Source organism: Ylistrum balloti, unplaced genomic scaffold, assembly GCF_031769215.1.
Source record: "Ylistrum balloti isolate Yb309-2 unplaced genomic scaffold, AGI_CSIRO_Ybal_v1 Utg370930, whole genome shotgun sequence".
NCBI lineage: Eukaryota > Metazoa > Mollusca > Bivalvia > Pectinida > Pectinidae > Ylistrum > Ylistrum balloti.
Genome location: NW_026782526.1, coordinates 145,759 through 163,292, shown reverse-complemented (window position 1 = coordinate 163,292; position 17,534 = coordinate 145,759). Strand labels below are relative to the sequence as shown.

At 35.2% G+C, this 17,534-nt stretch overlaps 2 protein-coding genes across 2 annotated transcripts in view; one reads left to right on the top strand and one right to left on the bottom strand.

Moving 5' to 3' along the window:
• Positions 1-4,621: 4,621 nt before the first annotated feature.
• On the top strand, positions 4,622-5,889 carry LOC132559542 (uncharacterized). The gene is made up of 4 exons (XM_060224170.1): positions 4,622-4,649; positions 4,890-4,965; positions 5,240-5,298; positions 5,702-5,889. Exons 1-4 carry the CDS (start codon positions 4,622-4,624, stop codon positions 5,887-5,889), a joined length of 351 nt encoding a protein of 116 aa, XP_060080153.1.
• A 1,102-nt stretch (positions 5,890-6,991) lies between these two features.
• LOC132559541 (uncharacterized) overlaps positions 6,992-17,534 on the bottom strand; it is a 68,815-nt gene continuing 58,272 nt past the window's right edge. Inside the window, 19 exon segments of the mRNA XM_060224169.1 lie at positions 6,992-7,085; positions 7,393-7,667; positions 8,226-8,442; positions 8,732-8,817; positions 9,117-9,191; positions 9,535-9,650; positions 10,114-10,239; positions 10,527-10,656; positions 10,895-11,070; positions 11,262-11,321; positions 11,503-11,533; positions 12,400-12,476; positions 12,673-12,777; positions 13,055-13,092; positions 13,523-13,756; positions 14,115-14,310; positions 15,089-15,195; positions 15,587-15,602; positions 15,943-16,610. Coding sequence (XP_060080152.1) covers positions 6,992-7,085; positions 7,393-7,667; positions 8,226-8,442; positions 8,732-8,817; positions 9,117-9,191; positions 9,535-9,650; positions 10,114-10,239; positions 10,527-10,656; positions 10,895-11,070; positions 11,262-11,321; positions 11,503-11,533; positions 12,400-12,476; positions 12,673-12,777; positions 13,055-13,092; positions 13,523-13,756; positions 14,115-14,310; positions 15,089-15,195; positions 15,587-15,602; positions 15,943-16,610 — 2,827 coding nt within the window.

Genomic DNA, 17,534 nt, shown 5'->3' with positions numbered 1-17,534 from the left:
GTGATTTGGAGTATCGTTCGATACACCACGACGTCTTGCTTGGCCGCATGTACAGTTATGGGATCGTACAACGTTACACAATGTGCGGTGTGCGCACGATGTCTGCACGATGTGCACACGCTATTTTTGGTACGTTATGCTATCCCACAACTGTATTACAAGTTATGCTATAAAAGTAGCAACCTGTCACATTGACTTTACAGTATAGTTTAAGCTAACGCACCCTTTTAAGTTCTGATTTTAACCAGGTCCTGTCTCAAAGAGACTTGTGTCGGACTCTTTTATTGTTGAATCAGAAAACAAATCTAATGAGGTGCTTATATGTTGACAATATTTTAATGTAAGCACAATTTGCATTTTAACAGTATACCTATTTTGAAAAGAGGTGAACATAATATCTCAAATTGGTTTCAGGTTTTAAAGACGGTAGTGTGTTGGAGATCTGTGTAGGAGTGAAACTGAACGATGACGCTATTTGGATGGGGCGATCCTATGTGACTATTAGCGAAGGAAATACTACTGCTGCTGAACTCATACCAAATCTGGATATCAACTTGTCTGAGTCTCAACGTTACGTAGAAAACAAAAAGTAAGATACACATTTTGTAACCTTACAATCACACAATTCTTGACTGAAAAATTCGTATACGTTAAAATCTTGCAATTTGTCCAGTAATCAAACGAAACTTTGCATAAACCAAACAGTTCATGTCATTAAATAGGGTACACTACCGCATGAGGTTGACAATGGTACACAACGACTCATCTTCAGCTTCCGCATATGAAGTCAGTGCCTTCGTGTATTTCCCTAGTCACGTCATGACTTTGGAGAAAAGTATAAGAAAAGTGTACGATGGCATCAAACCTTACAGTGTAACTGGTGATGATGGCAAGTTGAAATTTGATGTAAGTTCTACTGATCGGCAGTCTGTTGTAAATGTTACACCCAAGATAAGGTGAGTCAACAGCCATGTCCAGGTCACTCCATATAACAGTCAAATCCAGGTCACTCCATATAACAGTCACATCCAGGTCACTCCATATAACAGTCACATCCAGGTCACTCCATATAACAGCCTCGTCCAGATCACTCCATATAACAGTCACATCCAGGTCACTCCATATAACAGTCACATCCAGGTCACTCCATATAACAGCCTCGTCAAGGTCACTCCATATAACAGCCTCGTCCAGGTCACTCCATATAACAGTCACATCCAGGTCACTCCATATAACAGCCTCGTCAAGGTCACTCCATATAACAGCCTCATCCAGGTCACTCCATATAACAGCCTCGTCAAGGTCACTCCATATAACAGTCACATCCAGGTCACTCCATATAACAGTCACACTCAAGTCATTTTATATAACAGCCACACCCAAGTCATTTTATATACCAGCCACCACCAGGTCACTACATATGACAGCCACATCCAGGTCACTCCATATAACAGCACATCCACGTCACTCCATATAACAGTCACACCCAAGTCATTTTATATAACAGCCACACCCAAGTCATTTTATATACCAGCCACGACCAGGTCACTCCATATGACAGCCACATCCAGGTCACTCCATATAACAGCCACGTCCAGGTCACTCCATATAACAGTCACATCCAGATCACTCCATTTAACAGCAACGTCCAGGTCAATCCATATAACAGCCTCGTCCAGGTCACTCCATATAACAGCCTCGTCCAGGTCACTACATATAACAGCCTCGTCCAGGTCACTCCATATAACAGCCTCGTCCAGGTCACTCCATATAACAGCCACGTCCAGGTCACTCCATATAACAGCCTCGTCCAGGTCACTCCATATAACAGTCACATCCAGGTCACTCCATATAACAGCCTCGTCCAGGTCACTCCATATAACAGTCACATCCAGGTCACTCCATATAACAGCCTCGTCCAGGTCACTCCATATAACAGTCACGTCCAGGTCACTCCATATAACAGACACGCACAAGTCACTCCATATAACAGCCTCGTCCAGGTCACTCCATATAACAGTCACATCCAGGTCACTCCATATAACAGTCACGCACAAGTCACTCCATGTAACAGCCACGCCCAAGTCATTCTATATAACAGCCACGCCCAAGTCATTCCATATAACAGCCACGCCCATGTCATTATATATAACAGCCACGCCCAAGTCACTCCATATAACAGCCACATCCAGGTCACTCCATATAACAGCCACGCCCAGGTCACTCCATATAACAGCCACGCCCAAGTCACTCCATATAACAGCCACGCCCAGGTCACTCCATATAACAGCCACGCCCAAGTCACTCCATATAACAGCCACGCCCATGTCATTCTATATAACAGCCACGCCCAAGTCACTCCATATAACAGCCACATCCAGGTCACTCCATATAACAGCCATGCCCAGGTCACTCCATATAACAGCCACGCCCAAGTCACTCCATATAACAGCCACGCCCATGTCATTCTATATAACAGCCACGCCCAAGTCACTCCATATGCTTTTGTTCAGTTTGTCATTTTAATCTTATATTTGTTAACATCTGAAATAGCTTGATATTTTGGACATATTTACAAAATGTATTAGAATGGCATGTCTGTATTTCTTTCCGCATTTTTCTTAAAGTTTTAAAACAAATATTCAGTTATTAACAGAGGTTCTTATACATTAAGACATAAAAATGACCACAATAAGTTACTCGCTTTTACTTTTACAGCTCAAGAGAATTTCCTTTCCTGTCTCAACCAAGCTAATGATAAACCTGACACTAGACACCGTCAATGCTACCTTCACAGAGGACAGAAAACTGATTCTTCTGTACGACGTGGTTTACAAGAGTTGGAGGCGGAGGAAAGACTACAGCACATCAACAAAATACTTCGAATTATCAATACCGAACCTACTAGGTATATTTTCATATTTTATTTATCTCGCCTACTTTTCCTTTCATTAGGTGTTGCCACACTGACGATCATCAGTGTCTTGGCGCCGTGAGGGCTCATCTGTTTATCATTCATGAGGTGGAAGAGTCTATACCAAATGGAGGACAGTGTTACTAGTTGAGGAAGGTGGTTGGATTGTTATATTGCATGAGATCAGAGTATACATTCTTATTCAGTCGTGTGCAGAACGTTAGTCCGATCAAATATTTACGTTTCATTTTCGACATATTAATATTTAGCATTCGAGTACACAGTAATTCGAGGATAGATATGACACTTTACCACAATTTTACCTTAGACATCTTCTACAAATTATGTATGTATGTATGTATGGATGGATGGATGTATGTATGCGCCACGCGAGAGTCTTAAAAAATGGTAACATTGGGGAACGCTATGTTATGTTATTTTGCTCTGGTCCACAAACAAAACAGCAAAACAAATGTTCTCTACAACCGTATTTAGTTTGCGTGGAGCAATATGAACAAGAAACAACATCCGTAGTCATTATGTCAAGCGATGCTGTAAATAGACGAACCGCATCTCTCAGCCAAATTTCAACTTCGTACATGTACATTGGCTTTGAAATACAGTTCTGTGATCTCTGAAAAGGCCAATACTGTATAGAAATAACGAGAGATAGCGCTATCTTTTTCATTCCTTAGATACTATGGTACAATTATGTGTATATTCTTTCTTTAAATCGCATCAAATTTTCGAAAAATCCAATAAAATAAATCATATAACTTCTGCCGTCGAACAATTCTCACTGAACACTGAAAGGAATTATTTACCCCTTGGTCATTTCCACAATAACATTCTATAGTGCTTTATTATATTGTCCAGAACTGATGTTCATTACCATTATTAGCTAGGATCTGAACGTTTCTCAGATAAGTACAGACTAACCAATGAATTTCAGTTCAGAACTAAGTTTATTTAGCAGTCGACGACGGGTGGTATTATGGTACCCTGCGATGTCCGTCCGTCCGCTACCTTTTCCTCTCTTAGCTTTATTCATTTACTGATTTCAATGTAACTTGCTTTAAATACCACATGCCATCAAAGCGCAAACAAATTCGTGATACATAAATTTGTGATTATTTTAGCAGATTTATCCATCTTTAATTAGGCATATATTGGCATTGTGTAGAAAACGCAAAATGTTTTTCATTTCTCTTTTCAATTTCTTTCAAATTTGATATAACGATACAAGAGGCGAGGGGTTTGCCTTATTTTGCGTTTTTTCTTGTGATCTCAAGGGTATGCCCCTTTCATTAATGTTGTCTTGAGATGTCTTTCGTTTATCTACTCGTCTCTTTAGAACTAGGTATGATTTAATCTATCTTGACATTTTGACTAAGTATTAACATTTTCATATTTGTATATTTTTATTAACTTCTTTGGTATAGGTGAGGCGTATGTTGTTCCGCCCCTCGGTACTCTTTTATCATCCTTTGTGCTCTGTGCTTCTTAGTTATTAATAATGCATTGTGAGATGGTTGTTTTTCTATTGTTTACATACCCACCCGACTCATAAAAGACGATCAAAATGTCCCAGTACCTCACAAATGCCCTTGTCCAGGCGAACCAAAAAGGACAAATTGTTCCTGCTGTACACTAGGAAACTGTCCATGTGCGTCAAGGTACGGCGACAAATGTGTCAGTTGTCAACAAATGTGGATGTGTCGGAATATTCTACCAGGTAAAACTTAAAACTTTATGTAACAAGCATTTACAGTTTCACCTTTGTTTTTTCAGTGTGTTCTTAAGATGAAAGTTAAAAAAAATCAGGCGTTCTTACTTATGTTTGACGCACGAGACAACCATATTTTTCAATACTTACTTCATGTTACCATTATCATTAATGTCATTGCCAAATAAAAGCCTCTGATGTTTTATTGAAATTTACTGCCAATACTACCTTAAACACTTGTTTTTGTAGAATATCTAATGTACGCAATCTTGCCTGAAGCGAACGGCGGTGGTTTCTGGGCTTGCAACAACAGTGCGAATCCACAGTACGTCCTCAACCAATTATCAGTATTGTATCTAAGAACCAGCTATGATGACATTTGCATCTAATTGATAGCATTATATTGCTTCCTTGTACTTTTAAATTTATTTGAATATACCAATATGACACGTGCAATGCAAATGATTTAGGGATAAAACAATTCAGAGTATAAATTAATAAGCAATATGTATTGTTTGTATTGCTTAATTAGACAACGCTTGACCATAACAAAATGTCTTATCGTCAGTGTTTACACCTTTGTGGTATTCTATTTCAAGTGACTGGAGACCATTTGTACCATGCATGTTCGCCAGTGAAAATTTTCAAGAAATAAGACGTAAGTGCCCAAACATTATCTTCCAGATATTTCATGTATAAAAACATTTGCTATGTCTCAAAATTATCTATTTTGCTTCAAATTTGGTTCTTAGTAGAATTGTTTTAAAAGGAATTCGAATGAACATTCTACATAATTCACCAATTACCTTTAGTTTTCTATAGGAGATAGCCAGGGAAGTGATTGGCATCCGCTTGCCTTGTTGAACTCATTTATATAGCTATTTTACACCCATTTCGACCTCATTTCGGAGATATGTATAACTTATTGTTTTTAATTTGACCATTGTTTGACTTTGTAATTACAAATTTTATTTGAAAATCAATCTGTATTAACATATATGCCAAACAAACATTCATCGAGAAATGTTTTTGTGTACAGCCAAACAGTATTTCTGTTTCAGCACTTCCAAACACAGTTGCCACCATTCTTGGACAGGATATGACGTCAGGATACTTGTACGGCATCAATAACAATGGGCTCGGTTATGTTTACAGCAGGAACGGTGGCCATAATTGGATATCTATACCGGAAAATGTGTACATCCGGGCATTTAATCTACCTGATTTCCGAATGGCAACTTTGATTTAGACGTCAATTTGAATGACCCTTTGGTATATATAACCAAATTTAATCAAGTAATCCCTACTAATGAATAGAATCATGATAGCATATCATAAAAAATATACCACTAGAGAACATAAGATAATTCAAGGTGTAACTAGTTCTGTACATTACTTATACAATGTTGTTTCTAATTTTGGAGTCTAAACTAGACGTCAGTGCGTACCATTAAAAAGTACAATTATATATCACATTTTTTCCTGAACTGAAAAGCCCTTCCATAACTACATGTAGCATTAAGGCAATTTTTGATTTTCTATAAACATGTCTAAATGACATCATTAAAAGAAAAGAAAAAAATGGTCTTTAATCCTTTTGAAGTAATTTAATAAATATATCAATTTTCTCAAAAGTATCAATAGGTAGCATTGTTGATATTCCATCATTCCAGCACCGTATTTCAGTAAACTAGTGCAACACAATAACCAGATATGTGGCTTTACATCAGACAACAAATTCACGAAAGTGACACGCGTAAACTATTGTAGACTGAACACCAAAATGCAAAAAAAGCAATCGATTCCATATTCAAAATAAACAAATATACACGTTTCAAATTAAACATAAACGTACACAAAAATGTATATCTATATTTGAAAATAATAATAAAAATGATAGCAATAAATGATTTGCAGAAACATTCATCGTGCTTGCAAGAGCGCAAATTTACAATTTACAACATTCTGAAAGGTCAATTTCAATTAAAAGAAATATCACTTACATATTTACAAACTAGCTGGGTTACTATACTGTCACAACCACAACAATTTATGTCCAATATATTACATGTAGAAGACGTTTAACAAAAGTAACGCTTCAAATGCCTTTTCCTTGAAGATTAAATTTGATAAAGCAACCCTTCAAAATTTAGAGAATATTAAGTAGATGTAAATTTGAGAGTTGTAAATAACGCCTGCATGAAAATCAATTGTGATACATCAGGCATTTGGCACACAAATTCGGTGTAACAATTTGTTTAGATATATTAATAGATTGGAGCTACCCAATCATTACATCATCCTATTATTTGTAAACTGCACGAAACCTCACCATAACCTTTGGATGGGCTTCAATAGATCATGTTGTACGTTGAGGATCCAGATTCGCTATTACTGGATGCCGATCCGCTTCGTTTATTGGTGTTGGTGAATATGTTCGGCAACCTAGAAAGTGAGAACGAAATTATCTTTCTTTCATCATATTGTCATTATATTGAAGTATTATTGGAAAGTATTTTGTTATGAATAAGTAAGTTCATGTTTATATGTTTAAGGGAACGCTGAAAATGTAATCAACTGAATTAAACAACATACAGATATATTGTAAAACATGTATAACGAAATGTATGAAATAAAATTATGCACATGACTTAAATGAATGTAAAATGGCTAATTTTATTCCACAATAATTTTATCAACAATTGAAAGTACCGGAGTAAGTATATATGTATGACAGCCATCTTTGATTTACCTTGCGTATTTACTCAGCATATCCAAATAATCTCTCGAATAGTCTTCCTGCGGTATTTTCCCTTCGAATACCTCTAAAGACCTGGCCTTCATCCTATGGGTCGATGTCTTTTTAAGAGGGTTTCCGAGAGGATTCATATCTCTTTGAACCGAAGGAGGGCGCTTTCGAGGTGGCATCTGGTACTTCTTGTTCGACATATCCAAAGGATTGTCACAAATGTTGTCATGAAGGGAGAGGAACAGCGGTATATAACACATATAATCCAGGAACGATATCTGTCGACAAACAGGGAAGCAAGAATGACTTCAATAACTAGACTTATACATAATACAGTTTATAATCATACAAAATACTGGTACAAATATATCTGTTGGTGGCCCGACGTACTGTATAACAGCCGATGTACATTGCTAATGGTCGGTAAGAAGGGTCTCATTCGTTTATATCATTTGGTCGCTCAACGGTAAAATATTTTAATGGAAAATTGCAATCTTTCAATATATTTGCTAAACCATTTATTTATTCGAAGTAACTAAGTACATCATTTGTTCGGATAACATGTTAATTGGTATTTCCCACCATAGGTTAATTTGAAATATTGGCTGCATGTATGTATTAACGGTAAGTAAGTTTATACATATCAGATTTACATACCACAAAACTCTCTATATCCAAATGTTTAGTTATTAGTTAATGGTTTGAATCTTGACTCAATATTTCAAACACCAGTATTCAAACGCTACCACATGATGGCACCAAAACATACTTAAATACTATTTCAGATATTTAACATCTCAGATGCACGCTCAATAATAACACAATGTTTTCATCACCTCTCCATATTTGTTTGGTTCCATTTTTTCCATGACAAAATCCTGTTGGTTCCAGTTGAGTCCTCCTGCAATCATCTCGATTTTCAAGGATTCAGACGTAATGAAGTTGTTGTTTCGGTAAGATGGGATATTATGGTAAAACATGGCTTTGTAAAGGTCCATCTTACGTTCAATATCCGCCATACTACATATCTCAAGTAAGTGTTGACTTAGGGAGCTGTAATGTGAATGTCATTAAATTGTATAAACGCACCATACATAAGAAATGTTCAGCAATGTCAGAAAACGCAGACAATATGAAGATATATAAAACAATTTTAATTCGGATCGTCAGACTTCATAAATCTTTGATGACTTAAATATCTACTATTCTTTAGGAGTTATTATATAACTTCATATGCGAGATACTCTACCTTATTCATTCCAAAATCACTTATGTTTTTAGATTTCAAGACCATGAATCAACGTATATACATCGCTATCTTACAATTGTACTAATAACTTACTCCATGTTTGTCACGCGCTCACACAATGCTGTTATCACAGAGAACATCCGGAACGTCACTTCCGTTGCCTCATCAATATGAAGGACCTAAAATGAACCAGATGCATGCGTTTATTAATGATAAATATTTATTAAAGTATCTAATTGTTTATAATGTGATAATTATGTCATTTTAGCTAAGATGAATACATATCTACTGTGGATGAATACCTGCTTTATGACAGTGGTGTTATAATAGTTAGTACCAAGAGGAAAAATACATTATCTTGTTTAAATTTTAACACTGAGCATTTGACACTGTCTTCTTTTTCAAAGTCTAAAAACTTTTATAAATTCATGATCTTAAAGCAAAAGAAAGGTATTATATTACCACCAACCACACTTACCCTAATGACGTATTCACGTTGTTTTGGAGTCATCTTACTCAATGTCTCAATGCCCTCCAAGGCAATTTGTAACGCCTACAATATTTGAGATACTTGCTGTATTCTTCTTGTTTTCAATTTTGATATCTATTACCGTTATGTGATTACTTTTATACAAGTTTATGATACTAGCAAACTGTTATTGTGTTTTATTTTCCTTAGTTAACAACGGGTGCTGTATGATGTTGAGCCTTATATATATATATATATATATTAATTAAACGAGACCCTTTCACTACATAGTAAAACAATCGTAATAGTAAACATGGGTCGACTTCAATTTGTTGCATCAGATTTTAACTTTTTCAATATAAAAACAAAATCTCGAGAAAACCGCTTTATGATTATAAACTAATGTTGTATTTACATTTTTACTTACGTTAAGATTTATAACAGTGTCGAAATCATCGTCTTCTATCACAAATGCTTTTGCGTACCCATCGATCTTTGTAGGATCAACTAACCGATAATGCGCAAGGAAGTCTATAGATGAATCTAGTTGTAAAATAACCAAATACTCTTATGGTAGTCATTATCATATACGTGATGGTGTATAATGCAGAGACGCTTACTCTTTCGGAACATCTTATTATCCTTATACGCAGAGTAAATATTTCTTTTGTTATTATTTTGCCCTTTTTTCTTAATGAATTTGAGGTGAAAGTTTTGATTATGTTGACATATTGGTATTTTTACTTTATTTGGTAGTAAGGATTCTAAATTTCTTGAGTTTTTTACCAGAGGATTTGTTTTTCGAGACATCGGATTCCTTACGAATATTAACTTATACACTAGTATACCATGTCGATATCTTCATTAATTTCTTGAAGAGGCGAAAATACTAGAGAACTATTCTCTAACGTTCGTTCATCTTCACCGTTATTCCGCACAATAACTATACACATATCCTACTACCAGTGACAGGTTGTATGATTTTTCATCATTGACAATACCACACCTCTTTCGTCCAAGTTTCGCTTGGCGCGTTCCAGAAGTGTACAGTCGTCTATTATTCTTTGTAGGTGTCGCTTCAGTGCTGATCCACCTCGTTTGAAGAGTACATTCACCCGTCTCTTTCCTTTAACTAAAAACGGTAAAATAAACCATATATGAAATTCCTCGTACTTAATTTGTTAATTATCCGATAAGTGATTAGTACGATTACAATATTGACTTATTATTGTTTCAAATGAATTAAGTAATCACTGAACCATATATAATGTGAAATACAGACAAAATGATAATGTCGTAATTTTGAAACTATGCATATTATCAATATTATAAATTTCTGGTGCCGTTTTACATAACAATAGATAGCTGTTTAATTATAAGTTTGATATAGAGTATTTGTTAAGATAATAAATCATTTACGCGTTGTAAGGTCCAAATCTTCCTGTTCAGCCAGTTGATCATCATTCATATCCGAGTCGTATTCATCTACCCCCTTGGTACCGATTACCTCCCCTCCAATAGTCAGCTTCACATCATCTCCAAACATCTCCTGTTAGGTACATATGATTACACGAGATTTATGGTAATAAAGCATTTAATAAAATAAAACAAACCTGAAAACTACCCAACTGAACAGATAAATGTCATTAGTGTATTTTTGTGTATTTCTGGCATAACGTCTAAATAACATTTTTTGAGTATATAACAAAATATTTTAACTGCTTCAAAATATAACCTTGGCATTATGACTTCAATTTACCCGGTGACGTACACATTCAATTCCCTACCTTAAGCTTTTTAGCTATCTCGATAGCCGATAGAGATGGATCGATTCCAAGTCTCCTGAGAGTGTCATCATCTAGTTCACTGAGATCGATCTTCTTTTTCTTTAACCGCAGTTTTCCATCAGCTCCAACCTCTACAACGGGTTCCGGTGGTGGTGGTGGTGGTTGTGATTTGGACTCTGTTCCCAAACATCAAGATAAATAATATTTGGCAACTTCTTGATGAAAAAAATGGACAACATTACTAAAAGAGACTACTTAACGTGCAAGTTGAATGTTAAGTGCTGATATCAAATAACAACACATAACGAATAAGAGCATGAAAATATTTCTGAACACTGTAGAATAATTCACAAGAACAAGAATTTACCCTTATTGTCATCTCCAGAGTCTTCATCTCGAACGATTTCAAACTGGGCTTCATCTGTATCTGAAATTGTTTAAAAAGGACAATTATATATATATATATATATGTGTGTGTGTGTGTGTGTGTGTGTGTGTGTGTGTGTGTGTGTGTGTGTGTGTGTGTGTGTGTGTGTGTGTGTGTGTGTGTGTGTATATATATAATTCTTAAATGAAAAATTGAAATTTAAACATAATTCCATACTTACCCATTGTTGATTCCTTATCCACCATAGACGGCTACAATGATAACATATAACCCGTTACTAGACATATGTATATTATACAAATGTATATAGTGCATTAGGTATGAGTATAAGTGGATTTACTAAAGACTAATCAATGTTTGAAAAAGATTATATTTCCCAATTGTCTGAAATTTTTTATGTCGAATGTACAATTAATTAGGAACATGACATAGTTTTCGCTATTGTGAATTTCTTTACCAATGCCCCTGCTTCCTCATAGTTTGGTGTTTAAATTTCGAGGTTGATTACAAAATCAAGGGTCTATTCCCAATAATTTCTAAGATATTCAAGTAATGGGACGGTTCACAATATACACATGTACTTGACGTATTTTTCGTAAGTTATTGATAATTAAATATAAATCTACAAGGAAGTTTGATCAAATTGTTGAATTAATTCTTTCCCTATTGTGAATTTTCCATTTCTAGATATTAGCATACAACAGGTCAACATAATCATCCAAACTCAAATTCCATCATACTGAAGCAAAATATGAACAAAATAATGACTGACACGGAGACTCCTGAAAAATCATTCAAGAACCAAAACATATAAGGAAAAACAATAATATTCAGATATATCAGGAAAAGTCCATCTCCAAGCTTTATTGATAACTACGCTTCTCCTTTTGGAACACCAAGAGAGCATCCGGGGATTAATCACATATTGCCTTTGTTTGACATATTCTGAGTTAAGTTAAAGTTTAGCAAACAGGTCTGTATTCTCTATTGTTGATTTGTGGCAAACGATTTAATCTTTTAATTGTTCGTCCCAATGTTCCACTCGTTTAAGGTAAAGGTATGCATGCATATACCAGCTTAGCTTCAATAGGAAGAGACTAAACATAATATTACTTACCTTAACATTCTTACTTTTCTGTCCAGTACCATCATCTAGATTCAAACGGAAATAAGCTTTAGGTGACGATATGTTGACTAATATTTAAATATCAAATTACACTCATTCAATATGAGAAAACCATCATCATTATTAAACTAAAACTTTAGTGTGAACGAATTTTCGTTTTATTCTTATTCTCTATATAATTTATCACCTACGAGGAAAACAAATTTTGATTAGTATAAAAATAGTATTTGATTTCAATAAATCTGTATAGTCACACAATGTTACCTCCAGCGTAAAGCTTGCCCTGTGGAATGGGAGGGAGTTTCTGAAGCATCGTTGTCTCTCTCTTAAACTTTGGCATTATACCCTCGTTCATGCTGCTATCACTTCCTGTAGAAAAAAAACGGATTAACATTGATTTACAATGGGAATCTTTGATGCAGAAAACGGAAAACAAGTATGTATACTTATTTTTGTTTCCTACAAAATCTGATTAACGTTGACAATAGATAACCCTTTATTACAGGGCACAGGATGATATATAAGCGTCAGTAAAGTATAAATATCAAAACGAAAATTCTGTTATGGAGTTTTGATGTAAAATTAAGGTCTGAGGTTACTTCACATTTAGGTAAAAACTGCTTAAGTGGAAATCTATCTTTCTTACCGCGTCTGCTCCGACCCTCTTTGTCTTTCTTTCCCCATCTGAAATATATACATACACATATACAATAAAAATAGACGTGGAATTGGATTTAGTTATGTAACTCAACTTGCGCTTTTTATGTAACACTTTTCATGAAAATGGCTACTGTAATGCTGTATTCAGGCCTACTGTGACTTTATTCATTTCCCGTGAATGTTAATGTAATACTGTAAAAATCATGACAAGTAGAGGCGAACAATTATGTATTATTCAGTCATCACTATCCTTACATTGTCATTATATATGTGTAAAGCATAAAAGGCATTTGCAAATATGACATTGACAAGCAATTATACATCCTGTTAGCTTCAAACAACATGACATTAGCGTTGTTCAATTTATTTAATTATTTCTTTTATATGTGTTGTTGTCGAAAACATAATTTGAGAACTTTGACTTTCAAATGTAATTGACATGCAGTGAACCTACGATTCGTGTCCTAGACCGTGATCCCGTTTATCAGCTGACTTTTTAGGTCCATATTCTCTTGGTGTTCCCTTTTCATACGTCACCATACTTTTTGGGGGTTCTCTCGGTTTCCCAGAAACCAGAGATGAACGTCTCAATGACGATTTACGACGTTCTTTTTCAGCTTGTTCTTTGTCCAATCGTTCTTGTTCGTCCTTTTCTTTTTGCTCTTTTATTAGTTGTTCTAAACGTTTCCTAGATAAACGATACATATATATGATATATCAAAAATTAGAAGTCGTCACAATCACAAATTGTTAAATTCTTTTTATTACAATAATACATAATTCTAGTCGAGTAATCAAATATCTTCAATATATATAAATGTTAAAGGCCTGGGCATATGTCGTATACACTCTTCAGCATACTTTCATAAGTCAGGAAAAAGATGTAATTTGTTAAGTATGATGATTCCTAATAATTCCGTTATGGCTTATCTGATTCAGTTTGGTCAATATGTATTTTTAAAACAGAATAAATTAACATTCCAGGTTTCATAGTTAAAGGGTGAGTAAGCAAAGCTGGGAATGAAAAAAAAAACTTTATATCTTACTGTTCTTTCTTCTTCATAATTTCATCATAACGACTTCCATATTTCTCCCGACGTCTTTTCTCTCTTGCTTGTTTCTTTCTTTCCTTTTCCGCAAAATACTCTTTCTTTTCTTCTTCTGTCATTTTGGATAAGTCGACGTCATCATCCGTTGTAGCGTCACTGAAATCTGATGGTACTTTTTCGTCCGCTTCTAGTCCTATAACACATATGACAAAACTGATGGACTAAACCTGTTTTGAGTAACAATGGTAATATAACAACAAAAGATGTCAGTATATCTTAGTAGGCGACGTCTGACTATCCATGCGAGTCTCAAGGTCAATTTGTTGACAGGGAAAACGTGATGTTAACGACTTATCCAACAGGAAATGGGTAATAATACAGCCTAGCGAATGTATTCAGTAATTACTAATGTCCATTGATTGAAAAGTCAGGTTAGCGGAGACTTGGTATTGATTTTTGTTATTATTGATAAATTATATTTATTTTTATGATCTTGGCAAGGAAATGTTGGTTTTATTTTGAAATAAAACCCTAATTCTTTCACTATCCATATCTGCAGGACACAACTATCCACTGGTATAATTTGGCCTATTTGCAACGAAAGCAAACATAAAACCTATAATAAACATTCATCAATGTATACCGCATTTACCACATAATAAAAAAACCTGCACCATTATATTTTTAGCACCTCCTCTCTACGCTTGCTTTAACATATGCAATGATATAAGACTTCAATTAAATTTAACAATTTACCCAACTATATTGCTTTAAGGTGATAAAATAAACTACAAATATGTCTTTTGTTTTCAATAACAGTTAGATATATACATTTTAACAATTGTAATATCTATGTGCAGAATCACTTCTTTGAAAAGTTTCATGCATTGATGAAGCATAAGCTTTATAAATAATCAGTTGATACAGGTAAACAAGCGATTTAATAAAAAAACAATAATTAAGTAATGTACCAGGCCACTTTTCCTCTCCAGTAATATCATTGTTGGAGTCAGGCACCCCCATGTCTGAATGGGCCTTGTTGTGGCCCACAGGATTATCTTGTAGGGATTTATCAGTCCTGCAGCAAAGCAAACATTCAGTTAACAAAATAGATCATTTTGTTGGCTTTTTCAAGGCAGAAGTTAAATGATTTTCCCTTTTTTATCATAAACTATATTCTTTATTCATTTCATAGAAAATATATATAAAAATAAGTTACATTCGCCATATGAATCACATTTGTGAGTTTGTATGGAAGTAAGTGAGACGTGTTTAATTGGGAGGACACCGGAGCACCTTGCGTACAATAACGCAGTTGAGCACGTGACCCTATCTTACATGTGTTTACGTCTTGGAATCGAACAACTTTCAATTTACACGTTACCGTTAGTAATTTTACACATAGCAATTCATTTTTTTTGTCATGATAATGCGATGAAAATATATCAAGAGATTAAGAATATATTTACCTTTCGTCAACAGAACCTGTAATGACAACGTTGATATACTCCATTAAAAAGATTTTTCATGTCATGAAAATCAGTTATACAATAAAGCAGATAGTTTTGTCTGAAGAAAACAAACCCTGTTAACTGATTTTGTTGATTTCCTTGTCCCTTAACATTATTCAACAGTATGGTGACATTCAATTGTGTATTCAATACTAATCATCTCGCCACATATTTCAATACTTATCGCGACGACAACTATTTTTACATAAAATAGACATTACACTCTATGAAAGAAAGAACGTAGAACGTATCTTATAACAGGAGCTTATCTACAAAACAAGAACGATCACTGAAATTATTAACAGTTTACTGACCTCTTCGAGTTTTGACCGATTCTGTATCACTGATAGCTTTCCCTGCGGGTTTAGTCTCCCCATAGCCAACAATATTGCCTTCTTCATCCCGTATCCGTTTCCGTTTGGTTTGATACCTTGTACCACCTTCGCTTGTTTCACTTGCGTAACTATAATCGGTAGAAGAGTCATCAGAATCACTATCGTTACCACTGTCTTTAGACAAACGACTAGTTTCTTCTCGTTCTTCATCGCCGTTACCGTCCTCATCATCTGGGTCCTCTCTTTCGGAACTATGGTATGACTCACTTGCACTGTATGTTCCATCCTCGTGTCGTTTCCTCCTGCGAACATGACGTGTCCCTCCTTCGCTCACCACGCTGTAGTAGCTATGTGCACTGTTTGCTCCGTGCTCACGGTCTCTTCGTCTCCTCCTCCGACGTGCCTCGCCCTCTTCATCTTGACTGCTATGGAACGAATCACTGTCACTGTATGTGCCGTCGGCGCGTTTGCGCCTGCGCCTGACATGCCGTGTACCACCGGCGCTCACTACACTCCTATAGCTGTAGTCACTATCGCTATCATTGTCTCGTTTACCTGCCTTAAGAGCATGCTTTCTGTCCTTCCCAGTAACTTTTCCTCCCTTGGCTAGATTTTTGCTTCCTCTTCGTCCCGCTGCTCCTAACTTACTACAATACAAGACACTTCATAGTTACGTTCAATAATATTCGTATCCTTTATGAATATATATCAAATGTCTTTAAATCAGGAATATTGTCATTGAGATTTACATGGTATTTGCTCCGATTGGTCTGTATAATATCAAAACATTTAGGCATCTCTTAAATCCATTAAAGTTTCAAAGTAATAGGTAAAAGATGGAACCATTGTGTTTATTCCAAGACTTGCTCAATAGACTAAAACCCTCTATAAATTATACAAAAAGTAACTGCTTCATTGTCATTATCAATCATAAAGCGCTGCAGTTAGAATACTGTAAATGTCCAAGATGTTTTCCTTGTGATTATGAGTCACTTAATAGTTCCCTACCGATCCCTGGGTAGTTGCTGTGATTTGTGTGTAGGACCGGAAACAGTAGGTTTTATCCGGTAGTTGATTTAAGATATTATTTAAAAAGAGATAAAAAAAGGTTTTCAGCTAATATTGATCACCATTTCAATCTTTCAAAAGCATGACATGACTTAACATAAGTCTGAGAGAAGACCGATGATTATCCTCTGGGTGACTAGAATGTAACTACTTTGACAAGAATACTTAGCACTCAAGATTCGCTGTGAAGCAGACATTATCCAACAATGTTAATTGTCTATCGTGGCATGAACAGATTTCTATAAAGGTATTTTTGTGATGATAAGAAGGACAGTTCATATACAGCTGTAAACGATTTTTATGCATAAATATTGGTCTTTTGAAACGAATTGCGTATCAAAACATTAAGGTTTGAGAGAAACTTTTTCTACACAAGTAAATTTTCCTTTAGGTAAGTGAACCATACATTTGTGACAACAACGGCACCATCACTCGCTTTTGATCAAGTAATAAACCAAAATATTACATCAATTCAGAATTGTGACTTGCACAAAACCATCTGA